Here is a 19,216-nt window from a genome sequence, read left to right on the forward strand (position 1 = left end):
TGACACTTTCAATGCCTTGCATCTTTCATATCTTTCGAATGGTGGCAAACCAATTTCACTCTGGGATAAATAAAGTGGTATGGTATGGTAGTGCATGCTGAGTTTCCCCCCAGTACTTTGCTTTTTGTTCAAGGTCCCATTATCTCTTGTGTCTCAGCTTCTAGTACTTTTTTCTATTTTGTTTCAGATTTCCAGCATCGGCAATTTTTTCATTTATAGTGAGTGCATTACAAGGTGCTGCCTGGAGACACTGACCAAAGACATTTCCTTCTCCGCAGATACTGTCCAATCCACTGGATACACCCAGCGAATCTTTCTATCACAGTTACAATCAAATAGGACATGTTTTCGTCTATTTTGCCTCAAGACGGTGATAGTGCTGGAGGAACTCAGTGGGTCAGGCAGCATCTATGGTGGTTAATGGACAAACGACATTTCTAGTCGGGTCTGAAGAAGGGTCCCGACCCGAAACCTCGTCTGTCCTCCACTCCCCTGATGTTGCCTGACCCACTGAGACCCTCCAGCACTTTGCGTTTCATTCATATAGATTTCTTGTGAAACACTTGCAGCGTGTGAGACTGTCACCTTGTTTTGTATGAGCGAAGCCTCTTCTAATATCATTAACATGTTATTTTTTTCTTTTTTTTTAGATTTAGATTCTACAGCTTTAAATTTCGCAGCTTGCTCGCTGATACTAGTATAACTGTTGAGATTGGTGATATGAATCTGAAACGTTTCTGGGGAATATTTGGGTAGTGAGTTTGGCGAGGGTTTTTTTTCTGTTCAGATGACTAATTTTCCTTATTCGGGTCAACAGAGTATATTTTGGGCTATTGGTTGATAAGTTTTGGGGGGGGGGGGGGGGGGGGGGGGTGGTGGGCAAATCAAGCCCAGGTTAGTAAACCGTGACACGTGTGGATGTCACAGTCGCAAACATCCCATATTTGAAAGGTTACCCCGTTACTTTTTGTGACGTAAATTGCGTTAAAAAAAACATCCCGGCAAGTTATACCGTCTAAACGGTGCAGTGTGCGTGTTTGTACAGACAGGTTGGACGAAGGAAAGTTAACAGAAAGACAGTTGAGCAGAGAAAGTTGACCAATGATAATTTTGTTTAAGTAGTAAAGGAAGCCCGCAGACCAGCCCTCTACTCTAACCACCGTTGAACGTATCCAGAATCGCTTCGAGTACAAGAACTCGAAGATGTCGGAGAATTTAGCACTTGTCGTTCACGGACCAGGCGATATAAAATTGGTAATCTATTGACAATCGATCTGAAAATTTAACTGTTTCTCTTTCCAGAGTTGTCTGATCTGAACATTTCCAGCATCTCCTGCTTTAATTTCGAGTTTTCAACATCTGGAATACTCAGTCACATTGTGAATCTTCCGGGTTACTGTGATTATTTTGTGCAGTCTGATCTTGCAGGTATCACAAAATGCCTGAGTAACTCAGCGGGTCAGGCAGCATCTCTGGAGAGAAGGAATGGGTGATCTTGCAACTCATTTACTCACATTGCAATCTTGTGTATCAAGCACTGGTATTATGGTCTTATATGTCATTGATATTGTGATCTAATCATGTTTGGAAATGTCAAAGACTAGAGGGCATCACTCTCTGTGGAATCTATGGAATTCTTTGCCACAGAAGGCTGTAGATATATTTAAGGCAGTGGATATATTTAAGGCAGGGATAGATAGATTCTTCATTAGTTCCGGTGTCAGGAGTTATGGGGAGAAGGCAGGAGAATGGGGTTAGGAGGGAGAGATAGATCAGCCATGATTGAATGGCAGAGTAGACTTGATGGGCCAAATGGCCTAATTCTGCTCCTATCACTTATGATCTTATGATAGCTGTAAGGGTGAGCAGGCACAGTTTAAAACAGGTGTGTGGGGCAATTATTTTACACAGAGTGGTGGGTGCCTGGAATGTGCTGCCAGGGGTGGTAGCCGTAGAGGAAGATGTGATAGTGGCATTTAAAATGAATAGCAAAGGAACGGGATGTGTCACACAGAAGATCTTTGTACACAATGAGTTGTTAGAATTTGGAAAGTCTTGCCTAATAAGGCAAAAAGGAGAAACTGTAGTACCAGTCACTAATAATAGAAATGGATAATACTTAAATTGAAAATGAGGAAGGCAGCAATGATGAACTGAATGGCCCCTTGTTAAGTGATATGTAGTCATTTTAGTATATTGTGATTTGTATGCAATGTGATCTTGAATATCTTGTATTACCATGACCATCCTACATATGCACCTCTGAAGGATAAAATCTAATTACCTATTTTTTAAAAGAAAAACACAGGCTGGTATAACCAGAGAGAGCCAAAGATCATGCACATGAATATTTCATGCAATAATGATTTCCAATTGTGACACGGTTTGGCTAAACACAACACCGACAGGCAGCCAGTATTGCCGTGACACCACCTATTAATGCCAACCTGCACTTTTTGAAGGGAGGTACATTGTGGTTGAATACAACTGAATTACAATTGTTCACAAGTTCACAAGTTATAGGAGTAGAATTAGGCCATTTGGCCCATCGGTTCCACTCCATCTTCCACCCATAACCCTTGACACCCGCTCTAATCAAGAATTTGGTTATCTCTGCCTTAAAAATATCCACTTGACTTGGCCTCTGTGGTAATGAGTTCCATAGATTAACTACCCTCTGACTAAAGAAGTACCTCCTCATCTCTTTTCTTAAAAGAGCGCACTTTAATTCTGAGGCAATGACCTCTGGTCCTAGACTCTCCCACCAGTGGAACCATCCTTTCCACATCCACTCTATCTAATTGTAATACAATTAGACGAGCAGCTCTTCCAATGTTTTTTGATGTTTTACAAAAGCTTTTCACTGTACCTCGGTACATGTGACAATAAACTAAACTCAATTCATCAGACTACTGAATGGTCCTCTCAGAAGCTTAGAGTGTAGATCCAATCTCCCAACCTACATCATTGTGGCCCTTGCACTTTTTTAAAATCTGCACTTTCTCTAAGTGCAATGCTGCAACAAAATATACTGCACTCTGGTATTCATCTCCCGTTCTTGTGCATGGTTTGATCGTATGCGTGCCTAGCATGATATGACTGGATAGCATGCAAACAAAGTTTTCCACTCTATCTCGGTATATGTGACAATAATAATCCAATACCAACATTTGTGTGTTTCTATTGCAAGATCTATTTGTATTAACTCATGTAAAAAAGTGCTTATTTTCTCTCCTTAGGAAAAGCGCCCAATTCCAGAACCAGGCGCTGGGGGTAAGCATGTCCTACAAAAACTTCCTGAAGAAAGGCTTCCTCTGTTGTTCTCCCATAATCATTTATTAATTTGTCTCTGGTACCATGGCAAGCCTTAGAAATACATGTTCACCAAAAAAAGTCATGATATTGCACAGGGCTGCAAGGTGATAAATGGATGCAAACTTTAGGTTCGGGCTGCAGCTCTTCAAAATTTCACCATTGTCCCTTCTCGAAAATGGAAGATACTTGATGCGAAAGTCATGTATAGAAAAACAGAAACATGGAAAATAGGTGCAGTGGTAGGCCATTCAGCCCTTCCAGCCTGCACCGCCATTCAATATGATCACGGCTGATCATCCAAAATTAGTACCCCGTTCATGTTTTCTCCCCTTATCCCCTGATTCCGTTAGCCCTAAGAGCTATACCTAAGTCTCTCTTAAATACATTAATAAATATACGTACATATATAAATTAAGAGTGCAATAGAAGCTACTGTAGCAGTGTCAGGTGCGAAATGAGGCTAGACACCGGTTAGATCCAGGAAAGCTGTTTATTAACAGAGTTGAGGTCGCCCTGGTCAGCGATCAGGTCCACATTGGCATCCATTATAAACAACAATGGAATGTCGGGTCACTCATGTAGCGGTGTCAGGTGCGAAATGAGGCTAGATCCAGGAAAGCTATTTATTAATGCCTGCTCTTCTCCAAGCCACGAGGCAGACAAAGGGACAATCCCTGCCCCTCCAAGAAACCCCGTAGCCTCGGGCCACCCCCCCGGACCTGTCCATCTAGTGCCGAAGGGTTCGACCCAGGGAGTGGCCTAATCCCCAGACACCGCCACACTATATTTCTACAGAGTACAGAGTTCAGTATTCTGGTTTCTAATTTTAACAGATCTATAAAAAGATATTAAAGTGAATTTTCCTTGTACCTTGATCAGGATGCTCAAAGCACAATTAGTGCCAAGTTTCATCTTGCGTTGAGTTTTAAAAATCTAATTGTCCATTCATTTTTCTAAATATGTTTTCAAACTTTCCCAGGAAAAATAGTGACGTTCATTTCAAAATGTGTTTTCAATTCTGCAATCTGTGTGTTTGGTTGTCATCCGTCAATTTACGAGAGATGATGGCTCGGCTTTGACTTCGTCCTGCTCGGAGACCCTTCCATTTGGAAGGGCAGACTTGACCAGCATCTGCATTCCCCTCTTGACTTAACTGATCGATTCCAGAGGAACGAAGTGGCTGCTACATCTGGAGGCTACTTGGTTGCAGGAGTTGCCAGAAGGTGAACGCAAGAGGGATCAGCTCCAGCTCCAATGCCTTTGGCTCTCTTGAGCCCCACCAAAAGGTAGTGCAGTGCTGTTTGATCCAGAGCTTAGGACCTGGCTGATGGACTCCAGGGCATGTCCACACGCCGGTGGATCTGCACGTTGCATGTCTGGGGCCAATATTCCTCCACCGTTTCACCCCGGATGAAAGGTGGTCCCAGTTACTATGTGTTGCCACGAGGAGGCGCTCCGCAAGTCTTGATGGCGCAGTGGTTATGTACTGGCTTACGCACACGGCCTCCTTTTTGCAAGATTTGTTAACCAGTGGCATCTGGATTTATACCAGAGCACCAGACACATGCATCACCCTGTAGCTCACAATCAGCAACTACACCACACTAACAATCTGTGTAAAATGAGTAAAGTAAAATGAGTAAATTATAATTTATAGTGACTGAGTAAAGTTCTGGCTCTCCGACGTTCTTGGATCTGATTACTTTTTTTCACCTCTTCCTTCGACATGCTTGTTTAATTGTCCACTCCCTGGCATTTGGGACCTAGAGCCAGCGTGGAAAGAGAGTGATACAGCGTGGAAACAGGCCCTTCGGCCCAACTTGCCCACACCAGCCAACGTGTCCCAGCTACACCAGTCCCACCTGCCTGCATTTGGTCCATATCCCTCCAAACCTTTCCTATCCATGTACCTGTTCGAACTTTCTTAAATGTTGGGAGAGTCCCTGCATCAACTACCTCCTCTGGCAGCTTGTTCCATACACCCACCACCCTTTGTGTGAAAAAGTTACACCTCAGATTCCTATTAAATCTTTTCCCTTACACCTTAAACCTATGTCCTCGAGTCTTCGATTCCCCTACTCTTGGCAACAGACTCTGCATCTACCTGATCTATTCCTCTCATGATCTTTTACGCCTCTATAAGATCAGCCCTCATCTTCCTGCGCTCCAAGGAATAGTCCCAGCCTACTCAACCTCTCCCTAAAGCTCGGACCCTCTACTCCTGTCACATGCTCATGGCAGTTGCTTGGAATTAAGCAGGGAAGAAGTGTACCATTTTCTGGGCTTCCCAGCAAGTCAGCCACATTTATATTATTGGTTTGGAAAGCCTTTTTTTTGAACTGATATTCACAGGCCACGTGACCGACAGAAACCATTGAAATTCTCTAAGCACAAAAATAAATCTAAAACTAGTTAAATTCAAATGCACTCTTTCTATTAAATTGAATATTCAATATTTAATAACAGCATTATTAAAAAAAAACATGTGTTCAAAGTAATTACATCAACATTTTTAAGACTTCTGCCATGCGATGTTTTCTAGTTTGAAACGTTCTTTTAATTGTTGCACTGTATTGCCTTTCAGAGGTTCTATTGAAGATACATTCAGTTGGGATCTGTGGCTCTGATATCCATTACTGGCAACATGGAAAAATTGGAGAATTTGTTGTGAAGAAACCAATGGTTTTGGGTCATGAAGCCTCGGGGACTGTGTTCAAACTGGGGTCCGGAGTACAAAATCTTAAAGTAGGTCAGTTCACAATAAAGTAGGAAGAATATTTTTTGCAATGCCTTTCATGATCCTAACAAACTTCAAGGTGCAAAATAGCATTTGGAATGCTGACACTGAGATTCAGCAACAGTTAGGAAAGTAAGTGGCAAATGCTCCATTGCTAGAAGGTTTGGGTACAAATGCAGAGACTGTGGGCATAGGTTTAAGGTGAGGGGACATTTAAAAAGGAGCAATAGGCAGCATTTTCACACAGTTTATAAGATCTGAACCTCCAGCACTGTGGTGACAGTCTGATATTAAGCTGATGATTTCACCGTAAAGAAATAACATAATTGTCCAATTTGGAAATTAACTTGTCCTAATGGCTCTCTTTTGATTGACTAATAAGAAGCATAGTTGGAATGGGAAAAGACTAATAAGCCTTGCCCCAGATTAGGGAATATAAATATTACATTCTGTGCCACTAATAGCTTCCGTGGTGGCAGTTTTCTGAAACAGTGATTGTTTGCTGGAAAGAAAAATGCATGCATTTATCTCAAGTATCTCCTCCACTGCAGGTGACAGAGTTAGCATCGAGCCTGGTGTTCCTAGAGAGAATGACGAGTTTTGCAAAACTGGACGTTACAATCTTTCATCGACAATTTTTTTCTGTGCCACCCCTCCTGACGACGGGACCCTTTGTCGATACTATGTCCACAATGCCAATTACTGTTTCAAGTAAGTTGCTCATCATTTTTTACTTGTTTGGCCGTGGCCATTTCAAGGTCACTAGGTTGGGAATGAAATTAAAGGCTGATCATATAGTCAGAGTGATACAGCTCAACTTGCCCACACCAGCCAGCATGTCCCGGCTACACTAGTCCCACCTGCCCGTGTTTGGCCCATATCAATCCAAACCTATCCTATCCATGTACCTGTCTGTTTCTTAAGCGTTGGGATAGTCCCTGCCTCAACTACCTCCTCTGGCAGCTTGTTCCATACCCCCACCACCCTTTGTGTAAAAAAGTCACCCCTCAGATTCCTAGTAAATATTTTCCCCTTCATCTTAAACCTACGTCCTCTGGGTAAAAGACAGATACAAATGAACTATTCCAATGTTAGTGTTGAAAGTACAGAACTGTCACATCATAGAAGGAGGCCTTATCAAGGCCATGCTGTTTTCCTGTAATTCTAATCCAGTCTGTTTCATTTCTTACGTCTTACCATATTTCTCTGCACAATTTTTCTTCCCAAAAGCAATGAATCTGCTTCCTCTTTCAGGCAATGAATTCATTGATTATTTAAGTGTAAGAAAATAACTGCAGATGCTGGTACAAATCGAAGGTATTTATTCACAAAATGCTGGAGTAACTCAGTAGGTCAGGCAGCATCTCGGGAGAGAAGGAATGGGTGACGTTTCGGGTCAGTCTGAAGAAGGGTCTCGACCCGAAACGTCACCCATTCCTTCTCTCCCGAGATGCTGCCTGACTTGCTGAGTTACTCCAGCATTTTGTGAATAAATACCATTGATTATTTAATGTCACCTGGGTTCTTTTGCCAATCACATTAAATCTACGTTGTGACCTTTTCTATTTGGTCACCATGATTTCAACCTCAATGAGTCTAAAGATCACTATCAAATCAGCAACATCCAGTGTTTATAATATCAGGGTTTGCACTCATTATTTCAGAAAGTCCAAGATCACTTATGCTTTTACAAAATTGTTTTTTTGACCTACCACTTCAAAGATCTATGTGCATGCACACCCAAGACTCTTTGTTCCTGAAGCTGCTATGGAATTGTGCTTTTTTTTCAATTCATGGCACGAGTAGCCAAATAAAGATTTTTTAGTAATTGCAACTGAGTAGCACTGTGCTGCAAAACATTCGGATTAGTAGCAGGAAGGTAATAAACAGCCACTGTATGACTTCACTGCATCAATCACAAAAGCACAGTTTAAACTATTTATTAACATCAGTCAATGGAGTTTCAGGAGATCTAATTTATTCTGTTTTTAAATATCCTTAAACAGACTTCTGAATAAACTTTCAAACCAATAGATAATATATGTTATATGTTACATGCCATGGAATTGTATTAATTTAAAGCATTTTTTGAACCTATTTTTATCATCATTTGATAGCACAATCATATTCCATTTAATAAATGAATATTGTCTGGAAACATTTATGGATATGGCATTTAGTATATATATATATAGCAATAATTCAATATAGTAAGCATAGCTACAATGACAGCTACAACTAGCTAATGATAGCTACAAATGAGGTTAGTTGACAGGTTTCTGAATGTTGTTCATATTCCATTTTTAAGTGCATCACTCAAGGCTAAACATGAGGAATGACGTGGAAAGCTTCATGCTATTGAATTATACACCGATAGGCCAAAACATTATGACCTGATGAGCCAAAACATTATGACCACCTGCCTAATATGCCGTCCTCCGTTGGTCCTCGTGTGCAGCCCCGTACGCAGCAGGGTGCGATGCACTGTGTATTGTGACACATTCCTCCCGTGACCACCATTAACATTCTCTGTGACTTGTGCCACAGTCGACCTTCTGTTGGTTCGGACCAGATGGGATAGCCTTCATGCCCTCGTGCATCGATGAGCCTTGGGCGCCCAACACCCGGTTTGTGGTTTGTCCCTCCTCGGACCACTGTCGGTAGGTACTCACCACTGCTGACCGGGAGCAACCCCACAAGCCTTGTCGTTTCAGAGATGCTTTGACCCAGTCGTCTGGCAATAACAATTTGGCCCTTGTCAAGGTCGCTCAGGTCTTTACTCCTGCCCATTTCTCCTGCATCCAACACATCAACTTCAAGAACTGACTGTTCACTTGCTGCCTAATATATCCCACCACTTGACAGGTGCCATTCCAGCAAGATAATCAATGTTCTTCACTTCACCTGTCAGTGGTCATAATGTTTTGGCTGATGTTTCCAATAAGGAGAGTTTAATGCTTATAATTTCTCAATTTTAGACTTCCCGAGTGTGTGAGTTATGAGGAAGGTGCACTGATTGAGCCGCTGTCTGTCGCGATTCATGCCTGTCGCAGAGGTAGGGTACAGATGGGTCACAGGATTCTCATCATGGGAGCAGGTATGTAGTTTCCCATGCGGATCTCTTTCCACCGATATTATTAACCAAAAGGGCACTCACAAAATTTGACCTTGAGACAAATTGATATCAAAAACAAAAACATGCTCACCCACACATCCCACCGCACCCCCTATACACACATGCAAGCAGAAATTATCATGAACTACATGAATACAAAATGTACCTTGGAGCCAATATTTGTGCATTCTGTCTTTTATGTAGGTCCAGTTGGACTTCTGCTTCTGATGGTTGCCAAGAGCAGTGGGGCAGGTCCCATTGCTGTTTGCGGTAAGGTTATTTGTAGGTTTTAAAACATTGTTCATAGAACTTGGGTTGCAGTTCACTGCCCAGTCCAGAATTACCCATTGAACTTTGACACAAAAAGCTGGTGTAACTCAGCTCAGTACTCAGTTAGACAGCACCCCTGGAGAAAAGGAATAGGTGACGTTTCGGGTCGAGACGCTTCTTCAGACTGAGAGTCAGGGGAAAGGGAAACGAGAGATGTAGACAGTGAAGTAGAGAAATACAGAAAAAAGAATGAAATATATGCGAAAAAGTAACGATGATAAAGGAAACAGGCCAATGCTAGCTGTGTGCTAGGTGAGACCGAGTACAGATAATGAGACTCAACAAGTAGTATAAGAAAACTGCAGATGCTGATACAAATCAAAGGTATTTATTCACAAAATGCTGGAGTAACTCAGCAGGTCAGGCAGCATCTCGGGAGAGAAGGAATGGGTGACATTTCGGGTCGAGACCCTTCTTCAGACTGAAGGGTCTCGACCCGAAACGTCACCCATTCCTTCTCTCCTGAGATGCTGCCTGACCCGCTGAGTTACTCCAGCATTTTGTGAATAAATGAGACTCAACAAGATGACTTTGAAGCTGGTGGGGGATGGACGGAGAGAGAGAGGGTTGCAAAGGTTACTTGAAGTTAGAGATATTAATATTAATAATCAAGAAGCCATACCACTGGGTTGTAAGCTGCCCAAGCTTGGCCCAAGAGCCAAGCCCATGGAACTGATTGGATTACAATACTGCTTTAAGGCCAGATAAGAGTCAAAAGTATTGCCGTAGACTTGGAATCGCATACAAGCCACTTAAAGAACATAGAACAAAATACTACATATTTGTGGAAATTATGATGTCAAATGAAAGCAGCCGCCTCTGCCTGTACGTGATCCATTTCTCTCCATCCCCTGCATGTTTATGTGCCTGATTAAATGCTACTTAAATGCCAATATTGCGTCTTCCTCCAACACCTTCCCCGGGCAGCACCTTACATTAGGCTCTTTTAATTGGTCATTAAATGAGGTGTCTGAGTGCCTTTTAAAAAAAAAAATGAGCATAACCTCGTCACCCATTCCCTCTCTCCTAGATGCTGCCTGACCTGCTGAGTTACTCCAGCATTTTGTGATACCTTCGATTTGCACCAGCATCTGCAGTTATTTTCCTACACTACATAACCTCATACAGAGTTCATCTTACCAGCATCTTGTATAATTTAAGAAAAGTTTCATTTTATTTTTATTGCTCTTGTCAGTATTTTCTTTGAAGCGTGCAAAAGAGTTCATCGTGAGCGGAACTATTTGATATTCTGCAAAAGGAATTGTGAAAAAGGCAAATTGGTCATTCACAATTTTATCATTTGAGGTCTAATCAGCTCATTAAACTGTTCCAGATATGGTGCAGGAGCGACTGGATATGGCAAAATGCATAGGTGCTGCTGCCATCTTTAAAGTGGAAAAATGTACCTGCCCTCGAGAATTGGCACAGAAGGTGAAGAGTAGTCTTTGTGGCATGCCAGATGTAACTGTTGATTGCACCGGAGCAGAACAATGTGTCCAGACTGGAATCTATGTAAGTATTAAAGTTGTAGAACTGATGTATGGTCAAAGCTTTGCATAATTAATAACAAATCTCCACCCTGGGAAAATAGAACATTCAACAGTACAGGAACAGGAACAGCCCCTTGGCCCACAATGTCTCTGCTGAACACGATGCCAAGATAAACTAATCTCAGCTGCCTGAACTTGATTCATATCCCTCCTTATTCCCTGAATATTTAAATGCCTCACTAAAAGCCTTTTAACCACCACAATTGTATATGCCTTTGCCACCTGCGACAGAGCATTTCAAGCACCCATCATTCTCTGTGTGTAAAGAAAAAACTGCCCCACACATTGCTCCCTTCATATTAGAACGATGCCCTCTGACATTTCCACCATGAGAAAAGGGTTCTGACTGTCCAACCTATCTATGCCTTTTATACCCCAGCACGTGTCTTTCTGTGGTCTGCGTGTTCCTTTCTCCCGATGTATAGATCAATTATTGTTTTGTTGCTGAAGTCTACCTGGTCATTTTTCTACCTGGTGGCAGCTTACAAGTTAACAATTTTAGTTTCATAACTTGATGAAGGAGAATTGAGCTAGATATTCATGGTTTGCCGATCTATTGCATCACCATGACCACTGTTCATTTATGTATTGACTGCCTTGCAGTGTTTATCTGAACTGATGTTTTCATTTACAGTACTTACTGAACTTTATTCAAGTCAAGAGTGATTTATTGTCATATGTTCCAGATAAAATAATGAAATTCTTATTTGCAGCAACATAGTACTTATGAAAACATAGTACACGGTAAACAATATAATAAATGAGAAAAAAAAGGTTCAGTGTGTGTATATACACACACGCACACACATAAATACACATAAACAAACAGACAATAATAGTGTAATAATAACAATAATAGTCTATGTAGTTCACAACTTATTTGAGGTTGTAGTGTTTTATAGCCTAATGGCTGTAGGGAAGAGGCTGTTCCTGAACCTGGACGTTACAGTTTTCAGGCTCCTGTAGCTTCGTCCCGATGGCAGGGGTGAAGTGAGTGTGTGGCCAGGGTGGTGTGGGTCTGCTGATGCTGGCTGCCTTTTTGAGGCAGTGAACTCCGGTAAATTTCTTCGATGGTGGGGAGGTCAGAACCCGTGAAGGACTGGGCCGTGTTCACAACTTTTTTGCAATCTTCTTTGCTCCAGGGCATGAATATTTAAAACTCTCTGAAGATAAAACTTAATTTCATGATTTCATAAAACTTGATCAAACCCTCTCCTTCGACAAACACATCACAAAGACAGCCTTCTTCCACCTCAAAAACATTGCCCGTCTCCGTCCATCCCTCTCCTCCACAGCTGCAGAAACCCTCATCCACGCCTTCATCACCTCCCGTCTGGACTACTGCAACAGCCTCCTCTATGGCGCACCCTCAAAAATCATCAGTAAACTTCAATACATTCAAAACTCCGCTGCCCGTCTACTCACCCACACCCCGATCCGTGACCATATCACCCCGTCCTTTACAAACTCCACTGGCTCCCCATCCCCCAGAGAATCCAGTACAAAATCCTCCTCATGACCTACAAAGCCCTCCATAACCTGGCCCCATCCTACCTGACTGACCTCCTCCACAGGCACACTCCCACCTGCACCCTCCGCTCTGCTGCTGCCAATCTCCTATCCCCCCCCCATCCAGACCAAACTCAGATCCTAGGGGGACAGGGCTTTCTCCCATCGCTGCTCCCACCCTATGGAACTCACTACCCCAAACCGTCAGAGACTCCTCCTCACTCACCACATTCAAAACATCACTGAAGTCTCACCTCTTCAGTACTGCCTTCAACCACTGAAGGTCACCTCACCTTCTGTCTCCTTTCTCTGTTCGTTTACTTATTTATCTATTTATTCACTTCCCTATGTTCTTTAAATCCCTGTAAAGCGTCTTTGAGTATGAAAAGCGCTATATAAATGTAATGCATTATTATTATTATTATTATTATTATTAATATCACAAATATGCTGTCATTAACCCAATCTTGAAAGAATATGTGGTGAGCTGGTGACTACCCTGCAACATATTTTCATTCAACACAGGCCCATCAGGTATTACCCAACAATGTAACACAAGGCACCCTTCTGTATCTTATCTCCATGGTGGCACCTTGGCAATATCACCTGAAAACTTAATGTCAGTTTTATCACATACCCTGGTGATACCAAGGTCTATCTCACTACCTTCTCACTAAGTGCTTCTAAATTGTCAAAACTTTTTTCGATATTTCGAGTAGATGCGCAGAAACTGCCCCTCTTTTGGGAAGGACTAAAGCCATTTTGTTTGATTTCCAGCCAACCACTGATTCTGTCTCTCGTCCACATTACAGTTGCAACTTTGATATCATGTTTGACTATGAAATGAGCTTCAGATCAAATACTCATGTTATGGTTATGCATTATAATCGGCCTCATAAAGGAAAACAAGTGGGAAGCAGTAAACTCCAATTTTTATTTATTGTTTTAGAATGAAGAAATGTTTATTATCTGGCTCACCTCTTTCTTTTTTAGGGTACCAAGCCAGGAGGAACACTGGTTTTAATTGGCATGGGCTCAACTTCGACAAATGCCCCTTTACTAACTGCAATAACCCGAGAGCTGGACATCCGAGGGGTTTTCAGATACTGCAACACGTAAGTATCAAAGTAAACACAGGCAATATGCAACAAGTATTCTCTCCAAAGATAGACACAAAAAGCTGGAGTAACTCAGCAGGACAGGCAGCATCTCTGGAGAGAAGGAATGGGTGATCTTTCGGGTCGAGACCCTTCTTCAGAGTAAAGAAGGATCTCAACTTGAAACGAGATTTAAATCAGCATCTGCAGTTCCTTCCTACACAAGTATTCTCTCCTACGCATTTCACCAATTCTACAACCAATTACTTTTGCTGTAATATTTGGAATTATTTGGTTTGCTAATATATCTCTTGATCACCCAAGTTTCCTCCCATTCTATTTATTTAATCTTGCTTTACTAACATTTGTTTCTATTCCATCCTCCCTTTCACAACATCCACGATATTTGCCTCAGACTCTCCTGGTGCTTCATGTTTCCTGCACTCCTGGGCAAAAACATTTCTCCTCAATACTTTAATGGATCAATTAATCACCATCATGTTTATGATTCCTGGTTTTGGTCACTTCACAAGTCAAGTTGAGCTTAGTGCCATATGCACAGGTATGGTGAGATTCAGGTACAATGAAAATCTTGATTGCAGCAGCATCATCGACAAAGACTCACACCACACCAAAAACATTTATTTTTACATAAATTATACAAATTCTACAAGACAGTGAAAAGAAAAAGACCTCAGTGCAAAACACAAATACTGGATGCCCATGGTAGTGCAGGTGGTGGTCTGTAGTGTTTGAGGTAGGATGAGAGTTGTGAAGGTCTATTGAAGAAAACTTGATGGCTGTAGGAAAGTAGTTTTGCTTGAAACTGGTGGTGCCAGGTCTTAAGGCTTCTGTACCACTTGCCCGGTAGTAGCAAGGAAAAGGCATAGTTCAGGATGGTGGGCATCCTTGATGATAATTGTTGCCTTCTTCAGGCAGCGTCCCGTGTAGATGCTCTTGACGAGGGGAACGGCTATACCCTTGATGGACTGGGATGAATCCACTACTCTCTGCAGCCTCTTGGGTTCTTGTAATTAATGTAACAGGGCCGTGATCCAACCAGTTTAACTCAAGATTTCACACAGGAAGTTACTTTACATTAAAGTTGGTGTTTTGTAATCGTGGAGCTTACACATGACCGTGTGGTTTACAGTGCATGCAATACTAACAATAGGAATTAAGCAAGAACCCATGGCACAACTGCAAAACGTCCCTTTGAAAACAAAAGGAGTTAACGATGTGGATTTTCTAAATGCCAGTCACATGGAATTATGTATTTGAGTCTCTTTACTTCCTGTTGATAATGACTAACAAAATAATTATGGGAGTTTTTACTGTAATATTTTAACTTGCATATTATGTTCACTGAAGACATTTCCATATCTCTGCAGGAGCAAGATGACTTTGTACTACTGTTGTTTATTGAACAAAAATGTATCCATTTATTTTCAAACAAGTCAATTGCACAAATATTCTTTTTGAGGGACTGCCTCACACATTTACATTTGAAGGAAAACTATTTGTTTTGGTATCAAATGTCTATTAAAAGCAAATGAGCACATTAATACACACTATTCATGGCCACATGATTGCGGCATTATATTTCTTGTGATTACTGCTAGCCACATGGACAACAAGCAGAAGGAAATATCTGAAGAGTAAGCAGAGAATGACACATCGGAATGAAGACGAACAGATTGTTTTTGCTTTTAGTTTAGTTTATTGTCACGTGTACCGAGGTACAGTGAAAAGCGTCCGTTGCATGTTAACCAGTCAGTGGAAAGACAATATGTGATCACAATCGAGCCATTTACAGTATATAAATACATGATAAGGGAATAATGTTTAGTGCAAGGTAAACCCAGTAAAGTCCGATCAAAGGTAGTCCGAGGGTTACCAACGAGGTAGATAGTAGTTCAGCACTGCTCTAGTGTGCTTGGAGGATTCAATTGCCTGATTTGATTGATATCATCAGGAATCGGAATCTATTTGATTATGAACATATGATTCTAACTCATGACAATATTTTTCTTTGCCAGCTGGTCTGCTATATCTAGGTGTTTAGAAAATAATTTACACACACCTCTCATCTTTTCTTTCAGGAAACACAGGGATTGGTGACAGTCTACTTAGAGAAATTGTGGATGCAAGGGAATGTAAAATACTGCAGACATAATTGTCTTAGACTAAGTGTCACCCATCCATTCCTGACATTATACAGCTTTATCATTCCCAAGTCCCTATCATCAACAGTAGATCAGAAACCTAACAGTGCTAGCCACATAAATACAATGGGTTCAAGAGGAGTTCCCAAGGTATCCAGTGGCAAATGATTCACACCCAAGCAAAGGAAAAATATTCCATCATAGCCCAAGTCTGAAATCAGGTATATGATGGAATAATTTTCATTTGCTTGAATGAATGTATCTCAAACAGTATTCAAGAAGTTCAAGACCACAGGATAGTAATCAGCCCATTTGATTTGTACCACATCCACCACCTCAAAAAATAATTCCCATCAGCATCATTGCATGGTGGCTGCAGAGTACACCATCGACAAAATGCACTGCACTAATTCACAAACTATCACACAAAAGTCTCAAACTCTCAGTGACAATAAAATATTCTTCAATTTGCACATTATGCTGACTTGGAAATATATCACTGTACCTTCATTATTGATGGTGCAATATCTCCATTTTCCCTCCCGATATTTTCATGAGATGGTCTCCAATGATTTTTTAGCATCTCGCCATCATCTCTTGGGACATTTAGGAATGGAAAATAACATTGTTCTTATCAGCAAAGTCCACTTCCTGGAAATAAATGGAAAAATGTTTATCGGTTCTGCTTCATTTCAGTCACCTGTGCAAAAGGAAGCCAAAAGTGATCAGTTATTACTATTTGTCCATCCATTCAGCTTTAATTCTTAAATGTGTACATTTCTTGAATGTCAGCATTCATACTAAATATATTTTTCCATTTATTCGAAATTGCTCCGTGACTGATGACATAGAATAAAATATTTACATCCCATTATGTCCATTCCAGCAAAAGACATGTCAACTCTTACCTGATAGCCCTGCAAATTATAGCTCCAAATGTTTATCCAGGTTCCTTGTGATTGTGATGAGGATTCCTGAATGGCAGTGACTATCAGGCCCATTGCAAATTGTGCAGAAGGAAGAATAACATACTGAAAACATAAAATATTTAACTTTTCATGGTAGTTTTTTTGGGGTTCTGGTAAATGAACTTGTGTTCTTGGGAACATTCATTCTAATTAAATGATGTGTAGAGTCATAGAGATGGAGTGTGAAAAGAGGCCCTTCGCCCCAACTTGCTCACATCGACCAACATGCATCGATATTAGTCCCCACCTGCTTGCATTTGGCCCATATCCCTTGAAACCTATCCTATCCATGTGCATGTCCAAATGTTTAAGTGTTGTGATACTATGTGCCTCAACTACCTCCTCCAGCAGCTCGTTCCATATACCTTGTTTGTGTGAACCAAGTTGCCCCTCAGGTTCCCATTGAATGTTTCCCCCCTCACCTTAAACCTATGTCCTCTAGTTTCTCATTCCCCTACTGAATAAAAAAGTATGTGCATTTACCCCATCTATTCTTCTTATGATCTTTTACACCTCTATAAGATTACCCCCTCATCTTACTGTGATCCATGGAATAAAGTCCTAGCTTATTCAACCTCTCCCTCTTGCTCAGGACCTTGAATCCTGGCAACATCCTCGTAAATCTTTGCTGCACCCTTTCGAGCTTAACATCCTTCCTATGAAGATAGACACAAAATACTGGAGTAACTCAGCGGGATGGGCAGTATCTCTGGATAGAAGGAATGGGTGACGTTTCGGGTCAAGAAACATATTTCATATAAATGGTTGACCAAAACTGAATACAATACTTTAAATGTGGCTTCACCAATATCGATCAGTCTGAAGAAGGGTCTCGACCAGAAACATCACCCATTCCTTCTCTCCAGAGGTGCTGCCTGTCTCGCTGAGTTACTCCAGCATTCTGTGTCTATCTTGTACAATGGGTATAGATTTAAATGTTCTTGTCTGCATTCCCACTATAGTGCTGTGCAAAATGAAACCTGCCTTTTTATTTTGTATTTTAGATGGCCAACTGCAATTAACATGTTGGCCTCAAAGAAAATAGATGTGAAACCATTGATCACACATCGCATGCCTCTGGAACAAGCAATAGAAGCATTTGAGTTGGTGAAGAAAGGTACGGCACTCAAAGCGATTGTGTTGTGTGAGGATCAGCAGCAGCAGGGGCAACAGGAAGGAAATAAACTGGAGCAATGCCAACAACAATGTCAGCAGCTGCTGCAGCAGTGTCAACAGCAGTGCCAACAAATGAAAGACCAGTGTTCAACCGGCCGCTCATGAGTTTGTTTTGTCCACATATGCAGTGACACCTTTAGCACAGGCCTTAAAGACTGTGTTTTCACTAATTTAACAACTGTCCCAAGTCTGTAATAAACACGCTGAATGAGAGCATTTGTCTATGTTACATTTGTTAAAAACCTATAGTCATACAGCATGGAAACAGGCCCATCGGCCCAATTTGCCCAGACCGGCCGACATGTCCCCGCTATACCTGTCCTACCTGTCTGCGTTTGGCCCATCTATATACTAAAACTCTCTGTTTGTTTGATTATTTGTGATCGAACTACAGCCAAAACGGTACACGATATCTTGACAATTTTAGGCCCACCTTACTCACTGTCATCGCTTTAATGGTAAAGCAAGTAGTTTTATTGAAATCGGTGTTATATATTTAAAGTTATTCACATTTTAAAGTTTAAATCTATCTCCTAGGGAGGGAGGGAGAGGGAGGTGGGGGGGAGGGATTGGGGAGGAAGGTGGACAAGGGGGGTTGAGGGGGATGGAGAACTGGGGAGGGGGGGAGTTGGGTAGGAGAGGGTGCTGCACCAATGCAGGAGAGGTTTGGGCCCAACAGGTCCACTTGGTCTAGTATCCCTCTAAATCTGTCCTATCCATGTACCTGTCTAATTGTTTCTTAAACGTTGCGATAGTCCCTGCCTCAAATACTTCCGCTGGCAGCTCATTCCACACAGCCACACAGTGATTTAAATAATCTTGTCTGCATTCCCACGATAGTGCTGTGCAAAATGGAACTTTGTTGATTTCTTCTCATACATTCATTTTCTTTAGAATTATGTGACAGTAGGTTGCATTTATACTGGGTTTTTAATATGCTAGTCCCTAAAGCATTTTAAGACTAACAATAAAAATGAAAAGTTGAATCAAAGAGAGAAATTAGATCAAGTAATTAATCCTGATGAAGAAAAATGGAGAAAAGAAACTGCGGATCTCGGAATCCAGAACATAGAAAGTATGGTTTGAGGGGATTAATAGCACATGAGTAAAAAAAAGACCAGATGCCATAGACACTGGAAGTCTGAAAGTTACAGAAAAAGCTGAACACGTGCACATCAAGGTAGTTAGAAATACAATATTTCTAGTCTGTGATTATTGATCAAAATTGGAAAATGTTAGGTTTTTAGCAGATAT

At 41.4% G+C, this 19,216-nt stretch overlaps 1 protein-coding gene across 1 annotated transcript; it reads left to right on the top strand.

Annotated features, from left to right (window-relative positions):
* The first annotated feature begins 1,143 nt into the window (after positions 1–1,143).
* LOC144610863 (sorbitol dehydrogenase-like) lies at positions 1,144–18,067 on the top strand. Its single transcript, XM_078429831.1, has 9 exons — positions 1,144–1,254; positions 3,240–3,273; positions 5,900–6,064; positions 6,604–6,763; positions 9,031–9,149; positions 9,372–9,437; positions 10,831–11,009; positions 13,550–13,671; positions 17,791–18,067. The coding sequence occupies exons 1-9, from the start codon at positions 1,204–1,206 to the stop codon at positions 18,065–18,067; spliced, it is 1,173 nt and encodes a 390-aa protein (XP_078285957.1). The 5' UTR covers positions 1,144–1,203.
* The last annotated feature ends 1,149 nt before the right edge of the window (positions 18,068–19,216 follow it).

This window comes from Rhinoraja longicauda, chromosome 38, assembly GCF_053455715.1.
Source record: "Rhinoraja longicauda isolate Sanriku21f chromosome 38, sRhiLon1.1, whole genome shotgun sequence".
NCBI lineage: Eukaryota > Metazoa > Chordata > Chondrichthyes > Rajiformes > Arhynchobatidae > Rhinoraja > Rhinoraja longicauda.

What these genes read in the sequence shown, in the direction of transcription:
- LOC144610863 (XM_078429831.1), top strand. Translation starts at nt 1,204, where the DNA reads ATGTCGGAGAATTTAGCACTTGTCGTTCACGGACCAGGCGATATAAAA. An exon ending in AGTACAAAATCTTAAAGTAG is followed by an intron (nt 6,065 to 6,603) that starts GTCAGTTCACAA and finishes CCTCCACTGCAG; the next exon opens with GTGACAGAGTTAGCATCGAG. An exon ending in AATGCCAATTACTGTTTCAA is followed by an intron (nt 6,764 to 9,030) that starts GTAAGTTGCTCA and finishes TCTCAATTTTAG; the next exon opens with ACTTCCCGAGTGTGTGAGTT.